The sequence below is a fragment of the Macrotis lagotis genome, chromosome 1 (assembly GCF_037893015.1).
Source record: "Macrotis lagotis isolate mMagLag1 chromosome 1, bilby.v1.9.chrom.fasta, whole genome shotgun sequence".
NCBI classification, from domain to species: domain Eukaryota; kingdom Metazoa; phylum Chordata; class Mammalia; order Peramelemorphia; family Peramelidae; genus Macrotis; species Macrotis lagotis.
Genome location: NC_133658.1, coordinates 861,951,199 through 861,974,032, shown reverse-complemented (window position 1 = coordinate 861,974,032; position 22,834 = coordinate 861,951,199). Strand labels below are relative to the sequence as shown.

At 41.4% G+C, this 22,834-nt stretch overlaps 1 protein-coding gene and 1 long non-coding RNA gene across 14 annotated transcripts in view; one reads left to right on the top strand and one right to left on the bottom strand.

The window, feature by feature from the left end:
• EPB41 (erythrocyte membrane protein band 4.1) overlaps positions 1-22,272 on the top strand; it is a 179,803-nt gene extending 157,531 nt beyond the window's left edge. For 3 of the 7 annotated variants that reach the window (XM_074217901.1, XM_074217900.1, XM_074217899.1), the window contains 5 exons: positions 6,851-6,979; positions 11,516-11,617; positions 15,345-15,425; positions 17,680-17,783; positions 19,134-22,272. In XM_074217901.1, coding sequence (XP_074074002.1) covers positions 6,851-6,979; positions 11,516-11,617; positions 15,345-15,425; positions 17,680-17,778 — 411 coding nt within the window. In that variant the 3' untranslated portion in view covers positions 17,779-17,783; positions 19,134-22,272. Of the gene's footprint in view, positions 1-5,177; positions 5,637-6,850; positions 6,980-11,515; positions 11,618-15,344; positions 15,426-17,679; positions 17,784-19,133 lie in introns of all 7 variants that reach the window. The other 4 variants (XM_074217896.1, XM_074217895.1, XM_074217898.1 and 1 more) reach the window with 2 other exon arrangements.
• LOC141508878 (uncharacterized) overlaps positions 1-22,793 on the bottom strand; it is a 52,085-nt gene extending 29,292 nt beyond the window's left edge. For 6 of the 7 annotated variants that reach the window (XR_012474529.1, XR_012474527.1, XR_012474530.1 and 3 more), the window contains exon 1: positions 498-22,793. This is a non-coding gene — a long non-coding RNA (uncharacterized LOC141508878). The remainder of the gene's footprint in view (positions 1-497) is intronic. The other variant, XR_012474528.1, reaches the window with a different exon arrangement.
• Positions 22,794-22,834: the final 41 nt, after the last annotated feature.

Sequence of the window (22,834 nt, the reverse complement as noted above, 5' to 3'; positions counted from 1 at the left end):
ACTTCAGGTGCTCTAGACACACTTACTTTCCAATAGGGAGACTGGATTTCTATGATGTTTTAATTTATTTCCTTTTTATAAAGTAAAGCATAAACTTTGAGAATGCATACCTAATTATGTGTCTGTTGGATAACGATATTCTTGAGCTGTAACTTTTACATTTTTTCTCCTGCAGTACTTTCCTCCCTGGTTTCATCTATTATGCATTTTTTGTTTGGGTCTAGACTTCAGCTTTAAGAGCCTTCATATTCCTAGTAGCTCACCAGAATAACTTTGGAGAATTTTAGAACTCTCTTAGGCATATATAAGAAGATGTACAAGAAATTCAATTTAATTCTCACTAGCATCTTTATTTAGGAAACTCCAAGCGAACGAGAATAAGGTTCCAGTCATCTAAAGTGAAATGAATTTTCTCTGACTCTACTTAACATATTAAACCATTCACAATTGACCAGGTTGTCACATCAGATTCTAGTTTATAATAATTAGTGAAATACCTCCAAAACTGTGTGATTTCATCATCATGGGCATGAACAATATTTATCTCAGCCCCCTCCTGCCATGGGATCATGGCTGCACCTCTTGTGGCCACCTTCCTGATGATATATTTCTCTTTGAACTTAATTGACTAAGCTTGCTTTTCATTGCCCACAGCTTTTTTCCAAGTCTTTCCAGCTTGAACAGACCTGTTAGAAGTGTAATTCCACTGATGTAGCTTTCAAGGGGCCCTGGATCATAGTGGCCATGCCAACAGTGTGGTATTAGAACAGAATTCAGGAGGTTTAATGATGTCATAGTTACAAAGATCTTTCTTAAAGCCAATTTGGGATAGAGTCATGGAAGGATGTAGTGTCTAGACTCTTATCCCCATTTTACAGGTAAGAGAACAAGCTGAAACTCAACCAATAAGAGGCAAAAATGGGATTCAACAGCAAGTTTTATTCCATGATACCTGGCAGTTTCTCAGTAGTTAATTCATTCCTCTATTGTTTTTAGTAGAAGCTATTGAGCACTGTTCATCCTTAAAGTGCCATTTATAGGCCAGATAATAATAAGGCCTTGACCTGAAGTTTGGATATCTATGAAGATTTTTATCATTACCTAATCCAGAGATAGTTCTTCAGTAGGAAAAACAGGGGGATTAAAAAAATTGGAAAAAAATTAGTTTGTTAGAAAAACTCTCCATCTTCGATATCGCTATTTCTTTTCTTTTTACCTCACCCTAATGGTAATTATGAATACCTAGATAAAGATGCTACACTAAACTCGCTTAGCAGACTAAAGATAGAGCCACTACTTGTCTTCATCCTAGGTATTTATAAATATAAGGCCAAAATGTGATGGAAACAAGACTTTCTTCAGTTAGGGAAAGGTATTACTTTTCTCTTTCCACTGTACTAATGTACAGTAGAAATGCTAAGACCTTTGGGAAGGGGGAGAATGATGGCTCTCTCCAGCCTTTCTGGATAAAGCTTCTCTAAAATATTTGTGAGGTAACAATCTGAGCATGAATATCTCTACTTTGACAAGCCTTTGACATATGTAAATCTTTAATTTCAAAAATAGCCTGAAAAGAAAGAGAGGATTTGGTTTGCATTTGATAGAGCGACAGCAAAACTCCAGTAAACGCCCACATCCTGCTATTAATGCTATCTAAAGTTCAGTAAACCAATGGAAGGGTAATTTAGAACTGTAAAGGCATATACATGGGTTATGGTCTTGAGACATAAAGTACATTTTTAAAAATAGTTTTAATAGAGTGCCTCTTTTTTAAAGCCACTTTTTGGTGTTCCCTCCATATTTCCTCTATTACCAAAAATGAACCTCTCCTTTCCACCACCACCCCAATAAAGAGCCCAGCACATAAGCATCATACTAATTAAGGATAATTTCAGTACAAGCAGACTTTTTCTTTATGAGTAACATAGTAATCTTAATGTTTCTGCTTTTAATAATGTTTTCCTCATTATCCCTTTCATCAACTTTATAGTACTGGGGATAAGTCACATCTCCTCTGGTAGCAACAAGAGTCTTCTTTTAAGTATTCCTTTAAGAGGCAGTAACCATAAAGCTTCTCAGATTTCCTTCTTTTCATCCTGTGTCAGTGTACCTTAATCATGTGATTGGTCATACTGTTTTTGATCAACCCCATTGCAATTTGCCAGTGATTCAGTTGTTGATAGGCTTCTCTTGGAAGGTCCTCCTTCACTTTCTAATTTAATGTATACAATTATATAATCATGTCATCTGTTGATCCTTGCTTCATTCTCAAAGAAGTCCATGATATCAGGGAGGTGATGCCATGACAAGTACATGAATGAAATTTGAGTGAGATGGGCTGTGCAAGTCACCAACCTCACTTTCTCCTCCAGAGCCATCTGGGTCCAATGGCCAGATGTGAATTAAGATGACTGGACATGGCTCTGGATGTGAGGCAGTCAGGATTAAGTGACTTGCCCAAAGTCACCTAACTAGTAAGTGTCAAGTGTTTGAGGCTAAATTTGAACTCCTGTCCTCCAGACTTCAAGACCAGTGCTCTATCCTTTGTGTCATCTAGCTGAACCTTGCTATCTTAGCTAACACATAGCATTGTCTGTAAAATCTAAATATTTAAGTCAGTTGATTAATCTTGTGGGCCTTCCATCTGCCAAGGCCTTTCCATCGGGTTCAGTTATCTTTCTGATAACTAGGAAAAAAAATGTCAACCACTAGAAGAGATTTTTTAGAGGAGAATTTTAGACAGTCTTTGTATTAACAAATTTGATTTCTAACAAAAACTAGTTTGGGGTACATCCCTGTTCTTTTGAAGTAATGTCAAAGACAAAACCCTTCTGTACTTTCCAGATCTGTTGTTTAAGCTCTCTGCATCTTAGTTATCTTGTTTATAAAATGAGAGAGTTAGTTGCTTCCATCTCTGACATTCTATGATTCTTTATTCCTAAGAGTTACTTCAGAAACAGACTGCTTAACTGGACAGATTATAGTTCTATTAATTCCTATGTTCTCATGTCCTTTTTTGGCATGCCAATAGTTTAAGAAAAAGCAATATTTCTCAAATTAACTGAACTGACCCTGAACCAATTTTTCAAAGTCTTTCCTATGGGCACCACCTTTATTTTTGATACTCTCTATATGCATTTGAGACAGATGATTTAGAAAAATATTTCATTACCCTAAATGATATTTCATTCCCAGATGGTACCTTGATGAGACTGTCACCTATATCTCATTAATCAGGTTGGTATAAAATTGTTTTTTTTTAATAGGCTAGTTTGCCTGAAATATTTTTCAACCATACAAACAAAATCATTTCTTATTTAGTGAAGAGGCATAAAGATCCTCATGTTGATCTATATAGAATGAAAATTGACAAGTACATTCAAGAATGTTGACTCTGGTGCCTTGTTAGCTCTCATTTGTTTACTCCCAGCAATTCTGTTTAAGTGAGTTTGTGTTAGGGTGTCTTAACCATCAAGAAAAGAGTGGTCAACTCCCCTAGATTGCAGTTTGATGCAATTATGACAGACATTCTGGGTAAGGAGGTCATTAAGAAGTCAAACTTCACAGCCCCTGGTTTCATCTCTCTCTTTCTCAAATTCACCTTTTACATACTGGATAATATTCCTTCTTGGTCAGTGCAAGACGAATCTGATCTAAACCTAATTTTTTCTAATATAAGTTGTCCTACAGTTTAAGTTAAGAATGACAATCCTAAAAAAAAAAAAAAAAAAGAATGACAGTTCTAGGATATAAGGATTCTTGCTTAATTTTGTAGAGCTACTTGTTCGGGCTTATTCTACATTCTAGGAATGATATATGCTTTAATGAGAAGCCATTTAAGAAAAATTGCCATATCCACATCTTGGTGGTGGAACTAAAATTTTAAATTATTTTCTAAGCATAAATCCTTTAGCTGAACTGTTTTTTTTAACACTTTTAAAGATAGTCACTTTAATATTAAGTTCATCAATCATGTGAGCTATGCTAAAAGGACTCTTTTCCCAAACCAATTTACAGACATCATCATAATGTGGACTGCTATTGAGAATGGCAGTAGACTCTGGTGTTGTTTGACATTCTTTGGTCAGGTAGCCAATCCTGCTTTCTTGCTTGGGGGCATCTGTGTCTCTTCTCCCCATCCAATTCTTTCCATTTCTGTCATTGCCCTTGGAGTTTTGGGGTTAGCTAAATTATGTTCTACAGCTACAGAAAATACCAGTACAGGGTTGCTTTGAAGCATTCATTTATGATGTGGTATTTAGCCCCTATCTTAAGAGTAAACCATAGGGGCAGCTAGGTGGCGTAGTGGATAAAGCACCGGCCCTAGAGTCAGGAGTACTTAGGTTCAAATTCGGTCTCAGACACTTAATAATTACCTAGCCTTGTGGCCTTGGGCAAGCCACTTAACCCTGTTTGCCTTGCAAAAAAAAAAAAAACCTAAAAAAAGAGTAAACCATAGTCCTTAATTCCTAAGATACTCTATATTTCTTGGGGATATTACATAGTTCGTTGCCAGATGGTAGTCTTTCCCTGATGTTGGATCATTTCAAGTCGTATTTTTTTGCCCATCTTCAGAAAAACCTCTTAGACAAGTAAAAAAAACTAGATAAAGCATTTGTCTTTTGAACATTTAAAATTGATGCTATGACATTGTTTACAATTGGTCAATATTTGGACATTCATACATTAACACAACTTCTCTATTGTTAGCAGGCCTGATGTTGCCATCAGGAACTAATATAATGATTAGTCAGTTTTTAAAATGGAGAATTTAAAATAGAGGCTTGGGTGATGGAAGTCAATCCAAATTTCATCTAAATAATACTTCTCAAGAATATTTGTGAATTCCTTCGTGAGGTAGAGCCTCTCCTCTGTGCTCAGTTATGTCTACCCAGATGCTTGACTGAAATTAGGGTACAGCACCTTCCTGGTAATTGGAGTGACTGGCTCCATGGTGGCTGCATGGACCATCTGTAGTAATAGTTCTTGGTTCTGAAAACTGAAAGCTAGGGTTCTTGGCTTCTGCCACTGTTATTGTTCTTTCCACACCTAAAAATGAACAGGAATAGCAAGAAATTTGATCTTCATTTAAAACCATCTGCTTCTGTTAGTTCAAAGCATACCCCTTCATTTCTAATATTATCTTCCTGCCTTTGTATATATTCATTTACTTGTAGACTATGAATGACATTTCTAAAGAGGAAGTGGATGCAGTGACAGAGAGACCCAACGTTGACTCTGAATGGGAGGGCCTTGAGCATTCTGTTGCTCCTAGAGAGACCCAAATGACAGCCCCATTGGAGTCTCCACAAAACCATGACTTTGGGCCTGTCTCCATAAATGGCGTGGAGGCAGAAGACAAGGCACAAGGGGCAGCTGGTCTCCTTGCTGTCAAGGAGATGCTAAGTTGTCCAAATGGGGTATGTACAGGTGTAGAAGAGCAAGCGAGTGCCTTAAATCTCTTGAAGTGCATGCTCTCAGAAACACCTGCTTCCTGTCAGCTGTACACTGGTGGAAAAGAGGCAGAGGGTGGTGAAGACCATGTTACACCAAATGAGCTACCTGGGAAGCAAAATGGACCATATCCTGACTTTCGAGTGGGTTCAGGGTTCCCCACCCTCATTCGAAGTTTCCAGGTAGTAATGGTTTGGGTCAAATTCCTCTCTTTGGGAGAGGGCTAGAACTCTCCCTGGGATGGTGATGGGAGTAGTTTTATTTCTTGCTTTTCTGATTAAAGAATTCTAGAGGCTGTCTCACAGAAACTGAACCAGAGGAATTCCAAGACAAGAATTGATTTTTCTCCAGATAATTTGCAAAGTCATATAAATAAGCCCTGTTGTGATCATTACATAGAATGATAAGTATTTTTTAAAAGAGCACTCTTTCATCACTCAAATAGTTTTATAAAGAAAGGTAAAATTGGAGACACCTTTGTTTTTAATAACTATAATTGCTCAGATAATGTAACCAGCTCTGTTGGAAAAGCATAGCTGGTTTCTCACCAAGAGTATTTTAGGCCAAAGATAGGAGTATAATTCAATCAGAAAATCTAACTGTAGGATGCTAATATTGATTACTTACTTTGTTCTATTACCTCCATCACTTCCCTCCCAGGGAGAAAAAGAAATGGGTTCTAGTGATCATTGATACTAATCATTTATGCTAAAGTAGATGACCACATAACCCCTACACAATCAAGGGGCAACTTTCAGAGTGATTTGCCAACTTGGGGAAAATGAGCTGATTTGGCTAATATGGCCTTCCCTTCTTCCACTAATGTTTATCCTTCTGATATTAATCACCAGGTGATGGAATAACTTGATTTTTCTCTTTCCAGCTTTTCAAATATTGTTTCCTTTCAACAACTCAAAAGTGAACATCTGACATTGATTTGAAAAGAGTTAATAAATTCAAAGATCACTGTCCTTCATGCACCATTTGGACTTAAGGGTGGAAATGTATGGCCAATTTTTTTGATTGCCTCATATGATACAGTTGCAAGAAAGAAACAAAACTATTTAGTAAACAGTTTTGTATTCAAATTTGGCTTAGAGGTCATTTCAAAATGCTTTAAATCATTCATTTCATATATAATGTCTTATGATTACTTTGCTTTTTCATTAGGCATACATAGATTATTTTAGGAATATAATAGTTTACCATCCTTTATGATTTGACATTTTGTTAAAACTACTGCAGATGATTTTCAAGTCTTGTACAAACAACTTTTGAGTTGTATTTTTTTTGTTTGCTAAGGCTCTGCAACTTTGATCAGGTCAATGTCAGAAGGTTAACCAGCTACTTCTCTTATCAAGAACATAAGTAACATTGCTTTCCCACTGCTTTGTAGCCTCCTCTGGTGAAGACTCAGACAGTCACCATCTCGGATGTTGCTAATGCTGGAAAAAGTGAAATCCCAACCAAAGATGTCCCCATTGTTCACACTGAGACAAAAACTATCACTTATGAGGCTGCTCAGGTAAGATACCATTTTTAAAATCTTAATCTTTAGCTCCTTATAATCAAGTTCTTGATACACCTAGCAAGTGACATTTATTTACTGTGTTTTCTATTCATATTCAGAAGGTGAAAATTCTCTTTCATTTATCAGTCAACAGAATGTACTTACACTGGATGCAGAATACATAGAGAGCTAATTAGTTTACCAGGTTAACAAATCTGTATTGGAAATTTTAAAAAATGGGGTTGATAAGCTGGTGAAAGTGATGACCAAGGATAATACAGGTAGATTGTGGAAGGCTTTGAAGATCAGGCAGAAAAGTCTGAATTGGATAGATAATAGAGAGCCACTATAGGGTATTAGTGGAGTGACAAGATTAAAGAAGTCAGTGTTCAAGGGTGAGAATGGAGTCAGCAAAAAGCAAAGGTTGTCAGGAGGGAAGCAAGAATGGGGAGGGGGGGGTGTAAAACTCAAAATAAATAAAATCTTTCTTAGAAAAAGGCTTTTGCACAGACAAAAACCACTATAACCAAGATCAAAAGAAATGTAGTAAATTGGGAAACAATTTTTACAACTAGTATTTCTGACAAAGGACTCATTTCTAAAATATATAGAGAAATGAGTCAAATTTGTAAAAAAAAAAACAAATTCCCCAATTGACAAATGGGGAAGGCAAGTTACAGATGAGGAAATCAAAGCTATCCATAGTCATATGAAAAATAGCTCTAAATCATTATTGATTAGAGAAATGAAAATTAAAGCTTCTCTGAGATACCACCTCACACCTCTGAGACTGGCCAATATGACCAGGACAATGATCAATGTTGGAAGGGATGTGGGAAATCTGGGGCACTGGTGCATTGTTGGTGGAGCTGAGGATTCATCCAGCCTTTCTGGAGAGCAGTTTGGAATTACACCCAAAGGACAATAGGAATTTGCAATACCACTACTGGGTCTATGCTCTAGGGAGATTATGAAAGGGGGTGTGGATATCACTTGTAGACAACACTTGTATGGGAATATTCGTGGCAGCTCCGTTTGTGGTGGCAAAGAGTTAGAGACTGAGTGAATGTCCTTCAGTTGGGGAATGGCTGAACAAACTGGTATATGTACATTATGCAACAATTGGAAACCAGGAGGGATGGAAATTCAGAGAAACATGGATTTGCATGAACTGATGCTGAATGAGATGAGCAGCACCAGAAGAACATTGTACACCATAACAGCAACATGGGGTTGATGATCAATCCTGATGGACTTGTTCCAGCAATTGGGAACAATTTTGGGATATCTGTGATGGAGAGTGCCATCTGTATCCAGGGAGAGAATCATGGAGTTTGAACAGGGACCAAAACTATTGCCTTTGATTTAAAGAAACCTGTTGTCTTATTGTGTAGTTTTGCTGTCTCTTATATTTTGTTTTTTTCCTTGGGGATATGATTTCTCTCTCAAAACATTCAATTTGGATCAATGTAAGGCACGGAAACAGTGTAGAGACTGTCAGATTGCTTTTTGTGTGGGGGGGAAGTGAGATTGGGGGGAAAAATTGTAAAATTCACAAATTAAAAAGAAAAAAAAGCAAAGGTTGTCAGCATAAAGAATTTGATGAAGGCTTGAATTTAAGTGATGGTTTTGAAGTAGGAAGGAAGAAGTGAATCCATAACAAATTGTGGGGAGGAAAGACTGATATCAATAATCAGATATGGAGAGAGAAAGTGACCATGAATTTAATACTGTGAAGCTGGGTGCTTGGTGAGTTTGTAGTACCATTGGGGAACTAGAAAAGACCTGGTCCCCAAGGTCCTCTTCAGACATATCTCATAACCATAATAAGGTATGCAAGCTCATCTGGGCTGAGGAAAGCTGCTAAGAGGGATGGTTTAAGAAAAAGAAGCTAGTTCTTTAAAAAAGTCTGCTAGCCATAATTTTCTTTTCTTTAAATTGAATTGTTATCCTCAGAACTAAATGCCCTTGCAGGCTAACCTTAGAAAAGGGTCAAGGAAAGGAAGCTGCAGCCTGTGAGGCAGGTACAGATATGGAAGAAACCAGAACATAGTCATTGCCACATCTGCTCTTTGCAGGGACATAACAAGAAGGTGAGGAAACATGAATGGGCAACTTGTTAGCTGAATGAGAAGACTGTGCCCCAAAGATTCATTTTTGTGACCAGTGAGCATTTGTTGCCCTAAGTGTTCGAGAGCTGTGTTAGGTGTGAGGGATACAAAAAAAAAAAATGAAAAGCAGTCTTGCCCTCAAAGAGTTTGCAAGCTTTTTACTTGGAGGTAGGATACAGGATATAAACGGAGAGGTTTATAGATGATAAATGAATTAGGGAAAGAGCACTGACCCCCACAAAAAAGTGGAGAAAATTCTTCTACAGGAAGTGGGGCCTGAAGTGAGGCAGGAATAAAGCAGAGAACAATCTGGTTGGAATGAAGAAAGTATGAAAGGGGACTGACCCTTGCCTCTTTCCTTGGGGCACTCCCAAGTTCCCTGAGCACCCAGGTTCACAATCTTGAGTTGATGTTCAGTACCTCTCTCCTTCAGCCTTTTCCACATATTCATTGACAAGTCCATCTTATCCTTCCCTTCTCTCCATTTGTCCGGTCACCACTATCATTCAGGCCCCCATCACAGCTCACCTGGACTATTGCAACAACCTCTCCCTGTCTCAGGCCTCTTCCTTCTCTATGCCATTCTACATGCAGCTGTCAAAGAATATTCCTAAAGCACAGGTTTGATCATGCCCTTCTCCTGGGCTGCATTCCCCTCTTGGACACTTGCTGGCTTGGCACCCCTGCTGGCCTCCTTAGATGATCATTTCTACCATGAGGAAGAGGCTAAGGAAGGCACTAAGATCCCTGCTGGCTTTAAAGCCATCAACCTCCGATCCATGATCAGATGAACTCCTTGGCTTCTCTCTCAGCTCTAACTCCTTTGTCATCTACAATTCTCCATAACCTGACTCTAGATCTCCTTGACCAAGGGTATTACGCATGGCTTGGAGTTGTCTTCAGTCCAGCTGAGACCACTTTGTCTTGCCCTTCTTCACACATTACATTTTATCTCCTATCACCAGATCCAGCTCTACTTCCACCTCTTAGAATCCCTAGTTTCTTTCAATGCTCAGCTCTAATGTAGACTCCTCAAAATTGCAGTATACTTAATTTGTATTAACTAATTATAAATGTATAAATATATATATATATTTGTAGATACCACAGTGAGATTCTCAGTGTAAAGTGCTTGCACTGTAGTTTTGGCACCTAGTAGGTGCTATATAAACATTAGCTAGTATTATATGCATTGTCTCACCAACCACCTTGTGAGCTACTTTGCAGAGGCTTTTTCATTTTTTCTGAAAACTGGCACAGGAGCTCTTAATAAATGCTTTCCTATTGATTCATTGTTCTATTAGGTACATTTTGGGCTGGTTGCCACCACCACCCTTACCATTCAATCCTTTGACTCACTTTCTGCTGTTTCCCAGCATTCCTGCTGCAGAGGGGGATCAGTCAACAGTGACATTCCCTCACCTGTTCAGGGGGTTACTGTCAGCCTTTCCTTTTCTACAGGAGAATTTTGGAGATGTTCCACCCAGAGACCCCTAACCACAGGCAGTGTTCAAACTGAACAGTCTTGTGACTCCACAGAATGTCAGAGTGAGAAGGGACTTCATGTCCAAAAAATCATCCTTGTTCAACATATGATGGGGATGGTAGGGTTAACACCAGCACCCAAGTTAGTTGATCCACCTTTGGAGCAGCAAGAACTCAGAAGTATGTCCTGATGTAGAGGCTTCAGTGTCCCTCTGAGACCCACTGCTCTGAGTTTTGTCCAGAAAGTCTGATCCTTCATCACATACTTAACCCCTTTTCCTTCCCTACTTTGCTCTTCCCTTCTATGTTCCTCACCTCATCTTCCAGGCTATTCTTTAATCAGTGAGTAAATTTGTTAACTAAATTCAAAACAGAAAGATCAAAAAACAATAAACTTATATTCTAAGTAAGGAACCATCATGTACATAAAAGATACCTCCAGGTAAAAGGTAACTTTAGTGTTATTTACTATTGTCCTAATAAAAAGGTTAACTCTCTGTTGGAAAGACGCCTTGTCAGTCCTTGTTATTTAAGTGAATTGGTTGAATTTCCCTTGTTTTATTTTTAGAACTTTGTTAACAAAGGTAGGAGCAATATGAAGTGTAGAAATGTGTTATAAAATGTGGATGCTTTCTTCACAAAACCTAGAAGTTTCTTTTCTTTTTCCATCTAGATTCATGGTTTTCTGCCATCAGCCAGAATCATGGCCCAGTCTACCAGGGTAGATGGCCACTTAGATTTCTACTGCCTCTTTCGTCTGTGAGGGAAATCAAACTTTTTCTTACTCAGGTTGACTTTGTCAGTGGAACTGAGAGTCAAAGATCCACTTTATATATCTGAGATTATTATTTTAAAATGTGCAATTGAGCCAAGGGAGCAACAGATGCTATATCCTTCTGGGCCTGTCATTTTAGCCAGTGAGATGCTTAATAGTGGTATATAATTCTCCCTGTAGACTGAAGAGGACAGTGGTGACTTAGACCCTGGAGTCCTGCTGACAGCCCAGACTATAACATCAGAGACCACGAGCAGCACCACCACAACTCAGATTACCAAGGTAAGGTTCTTTTGTAGAAAGTAGGGCTGCTACCTGCTGGAGCACTGAGTTGACTTTCTTCCCCAAAACACCTTGGCCCTGGCAAGGATATGGAGCCTTCCCTTGTACCCCAAGCAGAATGACTCCAAAATCTCTGCTTCCTGCCTAGAAGTTGAATACTGAGGGCCACCATAGCAGATCAAGTGCCCTGTAGAGAAAATTGGGAAATGTTGAAAGATCCCTTCCTGGCAGTCTTGAGGAGACAGTATGATAGGATTTTTTTTTGGCAAGGTAATGGGGTTAAGTGACTTGTTCAAGGTCACACAGCTGGTATTAAGTGTCTGATACTGGATTTGAACTCAGGTCCTCCTAATTCCAGGCCAGTGCTCTATCTAGTGAGTTACTTAACTGCCCCATAGAATTTTTTTTTTAGTTTTTTTTTGCAAGGCATTGGGGTTAAGTGGCTTGCCCAAGGCCACACAGCTAGGTAATTATTAAGTGTCTGAGGCTGGACTTGAACTCAGGTACTCCTGACTCCAAGGCCAGTGCTCTATCCACTGCGCCACCTAGCCACCCCCCCATAGGATTTCTTAAAAATGTTGGTTATTTGATTTAAAAAAAGAATAAACCTATATTCAAGTGCCAGAGACATAACTTATTTGAGAAAATCATATCTTCTCTTGGTCTCAGTTTCTTCAGCTATAAAACAATTTCATGACTTACCCTGGACATAGTTTATGAAAAAAAAGTTTGTCGACCAGAAAGCAATATCATTGTCAGTGTCTGACAAGTTCAAAGAATGAACTAATCCCTACTCAAAATGAACTTCTGTTTTAATGAAAGAAGGCAGATAGATAGAAAAATGTATACATTATAAATATAAAAATTAAATACAAACATATGAGCATACACAGAGTAGTTAAATACAAAGGTACTTTAAGAGGAGGGAGGGGATGAGTGGTTGGTGGGTCAGAAAAGAAGATGGTGTCTAAGCTGAATATTAAATGAAGAGAGGGACCCCCTAGGCCCATGCAGCAAAGTAAGTTAGAAGTGCCCTCCAGGCAGGAGGGATATCTAAAGTGTGGTGAGAGAGGAACAGAGGGAGGCCAGTTTAGCTGATCTTTAAGGGGAGGATGGGGAATAATGTCATGTGAGGCTCCAGAGGGGGTGTAAATAGGGCACTTCCAAAAGGAAACAGAGTAGTTTATTCTAAGGGTTCTAGGAAGTCACTGGAGTATACTGAGGAGAATCACATAACCAAGGCTTCACCAAAGGAAAATGACTTTGGCAGTAGGCTATAGTATAGACTGGAATGGGAGGCGAAAAGGGCCTGAATTAAGACAGCAACTGTGTGTGTGGAGAGAAGGGGTTGGAAGTGGGAGATGTTGTGGAGATAGAATAAGGCAAGTGCTGGGATGAGTGTGAGGGGCTGAAGATGATAGCAAGATTAGGAACCTGACATGCTGCAGGAATACTGGGGTCCCTATCAGAAATAGGAAAATTGGGAAGAAGGGAACCTATAAATATTCTTTGTCCATTTTAAAATTACTAGTTTGTAGACTAGCTGGTAAAGGCAGCATTTGAGGCATCATAGTGTAATAATAGAAATTGGGAGTTCTTAGAAGCCATAGGTCTTTGTTCTAGATGTGTCACCTTGATCAGTTCACTATCTTCAGGGCCCTGGTTTTCTCAACCTAGTTAAAGGAATTAGACTTGATAACCTCAAAGACTCCTTCCAGCTCTCCCATTTTTGGAGTTAGTCACAGAGGAAGTGTGAAGCATAAATTTCAGAACCAACATCTGAAGATGGAAGAGGGAATTCTGTGGGTAATTCAAAGTCATAAGGCCTTTTTAAAGGTATTTCCCTCTCTGAGACCACCACCACTTATAAACAACCTTCTAAATTCAAGAAATGGTAAAGGAAATTGGATTTAGATCTCTTCTATGATCTTTGTCCCAGGTAAGGCAGCCCTGTGACCCCATTCATACAGCTACCGTCTTAATTGAGACCCTCCTCACCTCTTTCCTGGATTATTGCTACAGCACCTAAGTGTCTTCTTATTTCAAGTCTATTCTACAACCTGCTATCAAGAGCAGAAGTCTAGTTGACTTACGTCAGGTTCCCAAAAACACACTTATTGAGGCAGGGATACCTAGTCCCGTGTTTCCATGGGAGCTTGGAGTTTCTCTGGACAGATGGTGCTTGGGAGCATCCAAGCTGCCCTTAGAGCTGAGCTGGGCCTGAGAAGAACCTCTTTCTGAGCTGATTTTTGGTGCAAGGAAGTGAAAGCATTACAAGAGTATATCCCTTATGGTCCTGGCTGGCCTCCCACGTTCTCTTGCCCCATAAAGGCTCTCTCCCTGAGAACAGTGAACACTGAGCTGGGCCCTCTTTGTCTGGTTCCTCAATTCCCCTCCCAGACTTCTGGAAGGACAGTGCCAAAGGACAGGACAAGGAGAGTTTGGACAAAGCTGGTAAGAGAGGAGATAGGACCATTGCTCGGCTCAGTGGGGCAGGAAGGAGAGAGACCTGCCCAACTATTTCTTACATCTCTTTGCTGTGCCAATGGAAAAGAAAAAACAAGTAAGGATTATTAGAGAGAACTAGATACTTGAACCCTGAGAAAACTGGCAGATGTGATGCTGAGCTGCTCCCTAGAAAAATACTCTTGACAGTCTATGACAGACTATGACAGGTCTTATGTTCAAGCACTGGGGGGGGGGGGGGGGGGAGTGGAGGGAGGAGGAGCTCCTCTGGGGCCCCCATTGTGGTCTGTGGAGCTACCCAAGTCAAGAGATGCCTTGCTTATATTCAATGGCATTGGGCCCTGGGCTTAGTAAAGGCTTTTCATTGATGCATTTATGCAGAGTCTTCGACTCTTTGATATGGCACCTCGGGGAAGGCCTGGGCTCAAAACCTTCCCTATGTTGGGCTGAATTGCTTAAGAACTCTGCATTTTCATTTTGTTATCCATAAAATAGGAATGATTTTACTTGTAGACAGTGACAGTGTAAGACAGTCTTGCATTGGGTGTCATAGGATTGTTGTAAGTACTGCTTTGTACTGAATAAATATGAATGTCATTTTCTTTTCCCATTGCCCTTCTAAATATGGAGGAAAGAAGAAAGTGGTGGACCTATAGTTGGGAAAGGGATCTGAGTGCAAATCCTGCTTCAGACACTTAGTAGATGTGTGACCCTGGACAAATTATGTCACTGCCATCTGCCTCAGTTTCCTCCTCTGTAAAATGAAGATAATAAAAATCCCTGCCTTTGAAAGTTTCTGTGAGAGTGAAATAAGATAATTGATGTAAAGAAGTACTTTGCAAACCCTAAGGCACCCTAGATTATCCTGATTCTAAAGTCAACTCTCATCTGCTAGGACATGCTGCCTCTCTACCTTCTTCCTTTCACAGGTAAGGCAGCTGAGCCTAAGAGAGGGGAAGTGATTGAACCAGGGCCTGAGCCTGGAACTCAGGGCTTCTGATTCCAAATTCACGGCTTTTTCCTTCTTCCTCTTGTCTTTTCTGGGTATCTTTCCTTAATCACTAAAAGTGAAAAAAAAACATGAAGAAAGGAAAAGAATTTTTGTAATTGAAGATGTAAGGGGTCAAAGGAGCTATAGTCCAAACCACATCTTGGAGAAAAGAAGGAAAATACAGATTTCATTTGTTGAGCAGAAGCAGATTTAATGTTTCCCTTTTTTTGCAGTGAAAATTTCTAATAACCATTTTTCTTTGATTTCTAGACTGTAAAAGGGGGGATCTCGGAAACCCGGATTGAAAAAAGAATTGTGATCACAGGAGATGCCGACATTGATCATGATCAGGTGGGAAAAATAATGGACCAGTGGGTGAATAAGAAGCCCCTAATTAGGGACAATCTATAAACATTTATTGGGCATATACTGTGCTACCCACTAAATTCTGCAGAAGGAGAAAGAGGCACAAGCCAGTCCTGCCTGTGAGGAGTTTACAGTCTAATAGAAGTCTTTATTGTGTGCCTTCTTTGTACTCAATCACTTCTTCTGGGTATGGAGGATAAGGAGCAGAAAGTGTAAACCCTGTTCTCAAGGACTAATATAGTTGGCAAGGTTCCCCCCTGCCCCTGACTCCTATCACCTATCAGTTTGATACACAGGTATATTAGAGGAAAAGTTATAGAGAAGAACATTTAGTTCCATAAGCATACTATTTATGCCCACTCAGGAAGCCTTATGATGGGGGGGGCATTCAGGAAGTTAACACAGCTGCTATTTGTTAAGGCGATATTGTGTGAAATATGCTTGTATTAGACATTTGTGAGTATGGTGGAGAGGAACAAGCACCAGGAAGGATTGGAAAGGACCCTGGGCTTGCCTCCGTTTATAACTCATTGTGAACTTGGGGCGGTTACCTTGGGTCACTAGGCCTCAGTTTCCTCTTTTATAAAACCCAAAACACTGTCTGATGTGTGATTTGCCTGCTATGGACAAGTAGAGGCTAAAAGATCAGGGTTAGTATTCCTGATTATCAACTAGTGTAGAACCTGTAGAAAAAGAGGGTGGAATGGGGCGGCTAGGTGGTGTAGTGGATAAAGCACCAGCCCTGGAGTCAGGAGTACCTGAGTTCAAGTCCGGCCTCAGACACTTAATAATTACCTAGCTGTGTGGCCTTGGGCAAGCCACTTAACCCCGTTTGCCTTGCAAAAACCTAAAAAAATAAAAAAAAAGGGTAGAAGAATGGCTGACCACCTTCTCCCCTCAAGGACTCTATTGACCTTTCATGGCACTCTTCCTCTTTTAATTTATGGGAAGCAGTGGCCAATAGTGATGCTCTTCAGTGGCTGCCAGGCCTGGACAGACTGCTCCTCTTCTGGGCCTCTGCTCGTTAGGAAGGATTTCTTTTCTGTGGAGCCAAACTTAGCCCTAGTCTTCCCTCTGGGTGGAACAAGACAAGCTAACCTCTCTTCTGGCCAGGATCTTGAAGCCTCTTCCCCAGACCCCTCCAAGTGACCCCCTCAGCTCCATTTGCCCAGTTAATCTTCATATCGTGTGGTTTAAGAACTCTTGGCATCCTGGTTTCTCATCTTTACACATTCTAGTCTTTTCATCTGTTCTTTAAAATGTAGTGCCTGTTGTGTGACCAGTCCTGGGAGTGTCCTAATGTCAGGGAGATTGATAAGAAGCCTTTCCCAGGTCCTCTCCATGCTGGTACTTTCCTGTGTTGGCCCCTGTTCATGACCTTGCTCATCTCATTCCTGGGTTGTCACTGTAGTCTCTTTGTTAAGGCTCTTCTAGCTCCTACAGTTGGCTCCAACTTTCCTTTCTGGCCTTACTTGTCATTATTCTCTGTAGTCCACCTTCTTGCCCATAATGTCAAAACTTAGCTGCTACCCCTGTAGAAAGTCTCCTTGTCCCCCAATCTTCTCAGTTGGTAGTTTTCTCTCCCTTCCCAAGATATCTTTTATTTGTTTGATTTTTTTTGTTTTCTCCTGTAGTTGCCATAGCTTTTTTGATCTGATCTCACCTCCTCTTCAAATGTCCAGACTTTTCCCATTAGGTGTCCTTCCTATGCTTCCCTTCCCAGCCTTCTCACTCAGCTCCTGTTCCATCACAACACCTCTGCCCTTCATTTTCCCCCATTTTGCTGTTTCACATGTCTGAGTGAAAAAGGATTTCACAGGTCATCTAATCCATTTCATACCCAAATAGAAATCACCTGTGCAGTATACTTAACAAGTTAATGTCTGACTTCATCTGGGGAACTCACCTGCTCCCTGTGGCTATTAATGTAGCCTTCTTCCCCTTAGATTCACATCTTGTTTAAATCTTCCCAGAAGCACCTTGGTGAGCAGGGAAGGAGCCCGTTTTCTCCCCCTCTAAAAACAACTGGATCTTACCACTTGTTACTGTCATCTAGCCTAGAGCTGGACTTTCATCTCCTCTGACCTAATCAGAATGGATTAGCATTCATGTTGCCTGACTTACTAGATCCTCAGGGTAGAAGAAGGGATTGACTCTACCATAAAGATACTCTTATAAATTCATTTTCTTCCCTTGTAAACTGCTCCAGTTGCTTTCTTTTTTTAATTACTTCAACTAGGTCCTTGTTCAGGCAATCAAAGAAGCTAAGGAACAGCACCCCGACATGTCCGTGACCAAGGTTGTTGTTCATCAGGAGACTGAGATCTCCGAGGAGTAATTCAGGTAAGAAGGTGTTCCTGAGAAAATCCCCCAATACCGCTTAGGAAGACTGAATTTAACCTGTACTTCATCACTGCCTAGCAGCAATAGTCTCTGACCAGTATGGAGGAGCCAACTGGGACATCAGGAGATGAAGACATAAATTAGTGTAGATGGTCTAGCATAGGGTGCTTGAAGTCAGATTTGAATCTCTTCTGACCTCTCCTGGAAGAGTCAAAAGAATGCTGGGTTCCATTGTTGACTGTGAAATGCATTTGCTATGCAGCCTTGGGAAAGTCATAAGCTTCAGCTTAGCATCTGGTAAGTGAAATAATAGATGTAAAGCCCTTTGCCAACCTTAAAATGCTAGCAAAATCCAAACCATTAATCATTATTGTCTGTAAAGTGGGGATAGTGGACTGCTCATTTTATAGGGTGGTTCCCTAAAAGAACTATAGAAATTCAAGTTGAGGACTTTACAGACAAGACAAATGCTGATCTTTTAGATCTCTCTAAAGGTTTAGAAATTTTATGGACTTAATGCTCACCGAGTCTTCAGGACAACATGGCAGCCAAAGAAGCAAAGTTCTTGGGCCTCCTTGATTAGGAACGCAGTGCCCAGATAGTGGAAGGTGGTTGTCCTCCTCTCGTTGCACCAAATCAGGGAAACTGTGTTCAGTTCTGGGTCCCACATCTTAGGAAGAACATGAACAATTTGGAGAGTGTTCAGTAGAAGGTACCCATAGAAAGATCAGCAGAAGTAACTGGGATCTGTTCAAGAATTTCAAGGGTTGTCACATGGAAGAGGGGCAAGGCTTGGTCTGTTTGCTCCAAGGGCAGAGTCCAAAGCAACACCTTGCTGCTGCAGAAAGGCAGACTTAGGTTTAATGTAAGGAACAACTTCTCAGAGGTAAGCTGAAAGAAGAACAAGCTTCCCCAAGAAGGCAATAGACTTCCAAAATGCTTCCTTTGAAAACCAGAGGCCTCTTGTATATGTTGTCAGGGGTTCTCTGTCTTTTCTGTCAAGATTCCCTTTGAAAGTTGGGTGAAGTCTATGGACCCATCCCCTTCTCAGAATAATTTTTTTAAATAATTGAAGTTAATGCTAAATTGTAGTTACAGGATAGTGAAAGTAAAGATATATTTTTCCTATCCAAATTCACAGATCCCTTGGACATCGATCCACCCCAGCTTAAGAACCTTTAGCCTAGATGACCTCAAGATTCTGAGATTCTGTGATTTTTAGCCCCAGAATTGCCTCTTGTAACCTAGTATGTTTTTAAGTATGGAAACCTAGCCTCGGGGCAAGAGCAATAAGCTAGGTTGGCTTTCTCCTTATTTCTCTCTTAGAGATGCCTTTCTTTTTTTCTCTAGGAATCTCACCCCAACCCCTTTTCCATCCAGTCGTGGAGAAAACTAACTAAACAACAAGGAAACTTCCTTCAGTATTCAGGCTTTGGACTTTCAAGATTTTTCTAAAATCACTGAAAATTCATCTTCCTTTGCATTTGGAGTTAATGATATGGGATTCTTCTAGATGCCACTGAGCCTTTGCCATAGCTTTTTCTAGATTGTGATGTCAGAAACTGCCAAGCTTTTTACTCTCTGGACTGTTTTTTAGCAAAGCGGTGGTGATTTTTTTCAGGGTGGCTTGCACTCCTCACTTTTTCATACCTGTTTCTGACCCCAGGCACTGACCATTCCATGGGCTTTGCCACCTCGCAAGAACCTCATCCACTGTGCTGGAGGAGAAAGCCAGGTCATTGGTCTCTGTTCTTTTTTTGTATCCTCTGGGTGACAGACATGCTGGCAAAAACCAACTCTTCCCCTCTGGAGTTAATGAAGTCACTTCATCTGCCTGATGGTGGCCTCTGCTAATGGAGGCATCTTCTCAGTGCCTGCATGGAAGGGTGTCCCTCTGGAATCATGGGCAGCAGAGACCTTGGCTGTGAATGGCGTGGTTTTCTCTCTAACACTTTTTTCTTTTTTTTTCCAAAAAGCAAAGAAACTGGAACTTCCAGTATATGATACTGTGAATTCTCAAGCACATTCATGGAACTGTCACCCACCTCCTTAACCTTTGGAACCCCTTTCCTCCCTCTCTCAACACAACAGTCATCTCAGACCAGCTTTTGCTTCTGACCACTCAGGTGGACTGTGCAACACCCAGTATGATCAGGAGAGCATCCAGTGGCCCCCTCCTCCCACCTAATGGCTTCAGGAGAGTCTCTGGGGAAGCTGAATGAGATGGCAAAATAAGTTTCTATGTAGGAGAGTGGTAGAACTGGCTTCAAACTGTCAGTTTCTGCCAAGAAGCCTTCCTGAGGCAGGGTCACTGATCCAGAAGGAGCAGGGCAGCCAGACCCGGCAGCTTCTCTTCTCACTAGGGCCGACCAGTAGGGTTCGTCTCCTTTCCCAGGGTGATAGCATGACCTGGGAATCAGAGCATGTCTTCTTTCCATAAGGCCTGACTATTTTCTACTTGAGTTTGAACTTGCTGGATTTTGTTTTGAAGTGTTAGAGCTCATGTCCTCAGGATTCCTGATTGCAGTGTTCCCCTGTGCCCACCATCGTGAGGGACCAGCCAATTTAGCCCAGGACTGTGCCTAGAGTTGAGCATTTTCTCTCCTGGTGACTGGTCCTCCCACTGGCCTGCCTCTTCAGTCCCAAACACAAATTTCTGAGCCCTAACTTGGAACTGGAAAGGAGCAAGGGCTTCTGAGGATGAGGACAAGTTGAATGCAAGGGGAAGGCAAGAAAGTCAGCAGTTTGTGCCACTGTAGAGTGGCATCCTGCAGCTCACTCTGGTCAGCCCTCAGGCTGCCATTGTGTGGCCTCCCTGCCCTAGAGCTTGTAAAGGAGGAATGATGGTACCACAGGCCATGAGCACCCACTTACAGTGGAATTGAACTCCAAAGGGAAAAAGAATGCATTTCAGGTTTAGCTTTAGCTATGGATTAAAGTGATGTCCCTTTGAGAAAGCAGATACACCCCCCCCCACCAGTGGTGCTTTAGTCACAAAGACCAACCCACAATGGAGCCAATGAAGATAGCCCCCAAGGCAAGAAAGAGTCACGAGCCATGGTATAGAACCACAAAACCCAAAATTCCCAGGAAGAAGTTGATCACTCACCAGAAGAGGGGTGAAACTCTGACAAGTAAGCTGGGAACCAGTCCCAAATGAGGGGAAGACTTGTTGTAAGCCCATCACCATTAGTGGGGAAAACCCCACAAACCATCTTTCTGTGCAGAATGGGCCAGAGGATCATCTTCACGTGTAAAGGACAGGAGCAAAAAGTTGAGAACATTATTAGTGGGGCCCACCCAGAAAGAGTGGTATCAGACTACTCTTTTTGGCAGCAATGGGGACTGAGGTTTACTGAGAAGTACTCCCAGAGCAGAGTGAGAAGTTTTAAAGCATGAACATAAGTAGAACTGAGTTTATCCCAAATGAATACATCCTTAGAGCTGAGTTCTCTTGTTGACTGATGAAAACCAAGCCCCAAAGAAGTTAAATGGCTCATCTGTTGTCACACAGCTAATTAGTGGTGAGCCATTGGCTCTTTTTATTCTATCATCTGGCTCACAAGTGGCTCATTCACTAGTTATGTGGCCTTAGTCAAATATTTCTCCTTTTTTCCTCCTTCAACTATAGTGGGAGTCAATTGGCCTGTGATATTTGCTGCTCCCACAGCCTCCTTCTATTCTCCTCCTATTGACTTTAACCCTGAGGTAGATGTTGATTGAGATTTGGATTTTTTTCTTGCCTATTTTATTTTTAAATGTGAAAAGAACCAGACGCAAAGGAGATGGTGGGCTGCCCTGCCAGTATACCAAGGGCTAAGGAAAAAGAGGGCAAGATCAGAACTCCAAGATACTCAGTAGTACTCCCATAGGGACTTGGCAGGAACTTGACCAAAGTGACTCAGACACACCACAGAAAACTTTTTGCTATAGTTTTATTCTCTTCTACCCCAAGGTGAGACTGCAGGGATGGCTCTCTCACAACTTGATCTATATCATCCCTAGCTGCAAGTTATCTAGAGCTTCTGTTTACAGCATCTCAGGCCCACTCAGTATCCAGAACACTGTGTAGGGTGGGGTGGGCAGAAGGGGAGAGACTTGGGGAGTCTAAGCCTCACCCCCAGCAGTGACTGGTTTTCTTGATTAGCCCCTGTTCCAACACTTTGGTCCCCAATCTAGGGTTGGTTTCTACAAATCAGTTTCAAGTGTATTATTTTAATTGCAAAGAAAAAAAAAAGGTTTGTAAATTTAAAAAAAACTTAAAAACTCACAATTATGTATTGTATTGAATAGCTGTTTACATTTCTTGATAAACTAGGAGCTGTGGCAGCAGAATCAAACTGGGAAAAATTCTTAGATTAAATTAGGTGATCAGATCTGCTATTTGGGACTTTGGTAGTGAGGGGGCAGGGTAGCTTGTGGTAGTGTTTAGATATACTGGGTCGGTCTTGCTGCTTGTATTACTTTTTCAATAAATTTCAAACAAAGACTTTGGTCTGCTTATTTCCTTTAATGTCCTTAACAAAAAGGAGCCATAGTTAAAGAAAACCCACATCTGGTCCTTGTTCTGGGGCCTGGTGCGGACCCTGCCAAGAAGGCAGCTTCCAAGTGAGCCGTAAAGGATATCTGAGAAGCGGCCACTATCCCAGGCCAACTGCAACTTGGCCCCTAGTGGAGCCGGGAGGTGCTTCCTTGGAAGGGGAGGGGGCAGTCCTTACAGCGAAGAGGAACAAACTGGAGGGGGCTAGGGTAAACTGAGGAAGAGACTGGGAGTCTGGCCCCTGCTCCTGTGTCCCCAAAGCCCATCAGTCCTCCGCGCAGCCAGAGGCAGGACGGACCCCCGGGCTGGGCTGGTGGACTCCCGGGTCCCCGCAGTCACCGCCGAGCCGCAGCGCCTGCTGGCCCCTGTCCCGGCCCCCGCCCCCCTCGGGTGTCATCCCGGGACTCGCGGGCAGCTCCGCAGAGCCGGGACTCCCGCAGGGCTGGGCCCGGGAGGAAGAGCGCGGCAGATCCAGGCCGCCTTGCTGCAGGCCTGGAGCAGGAGCAGCTGG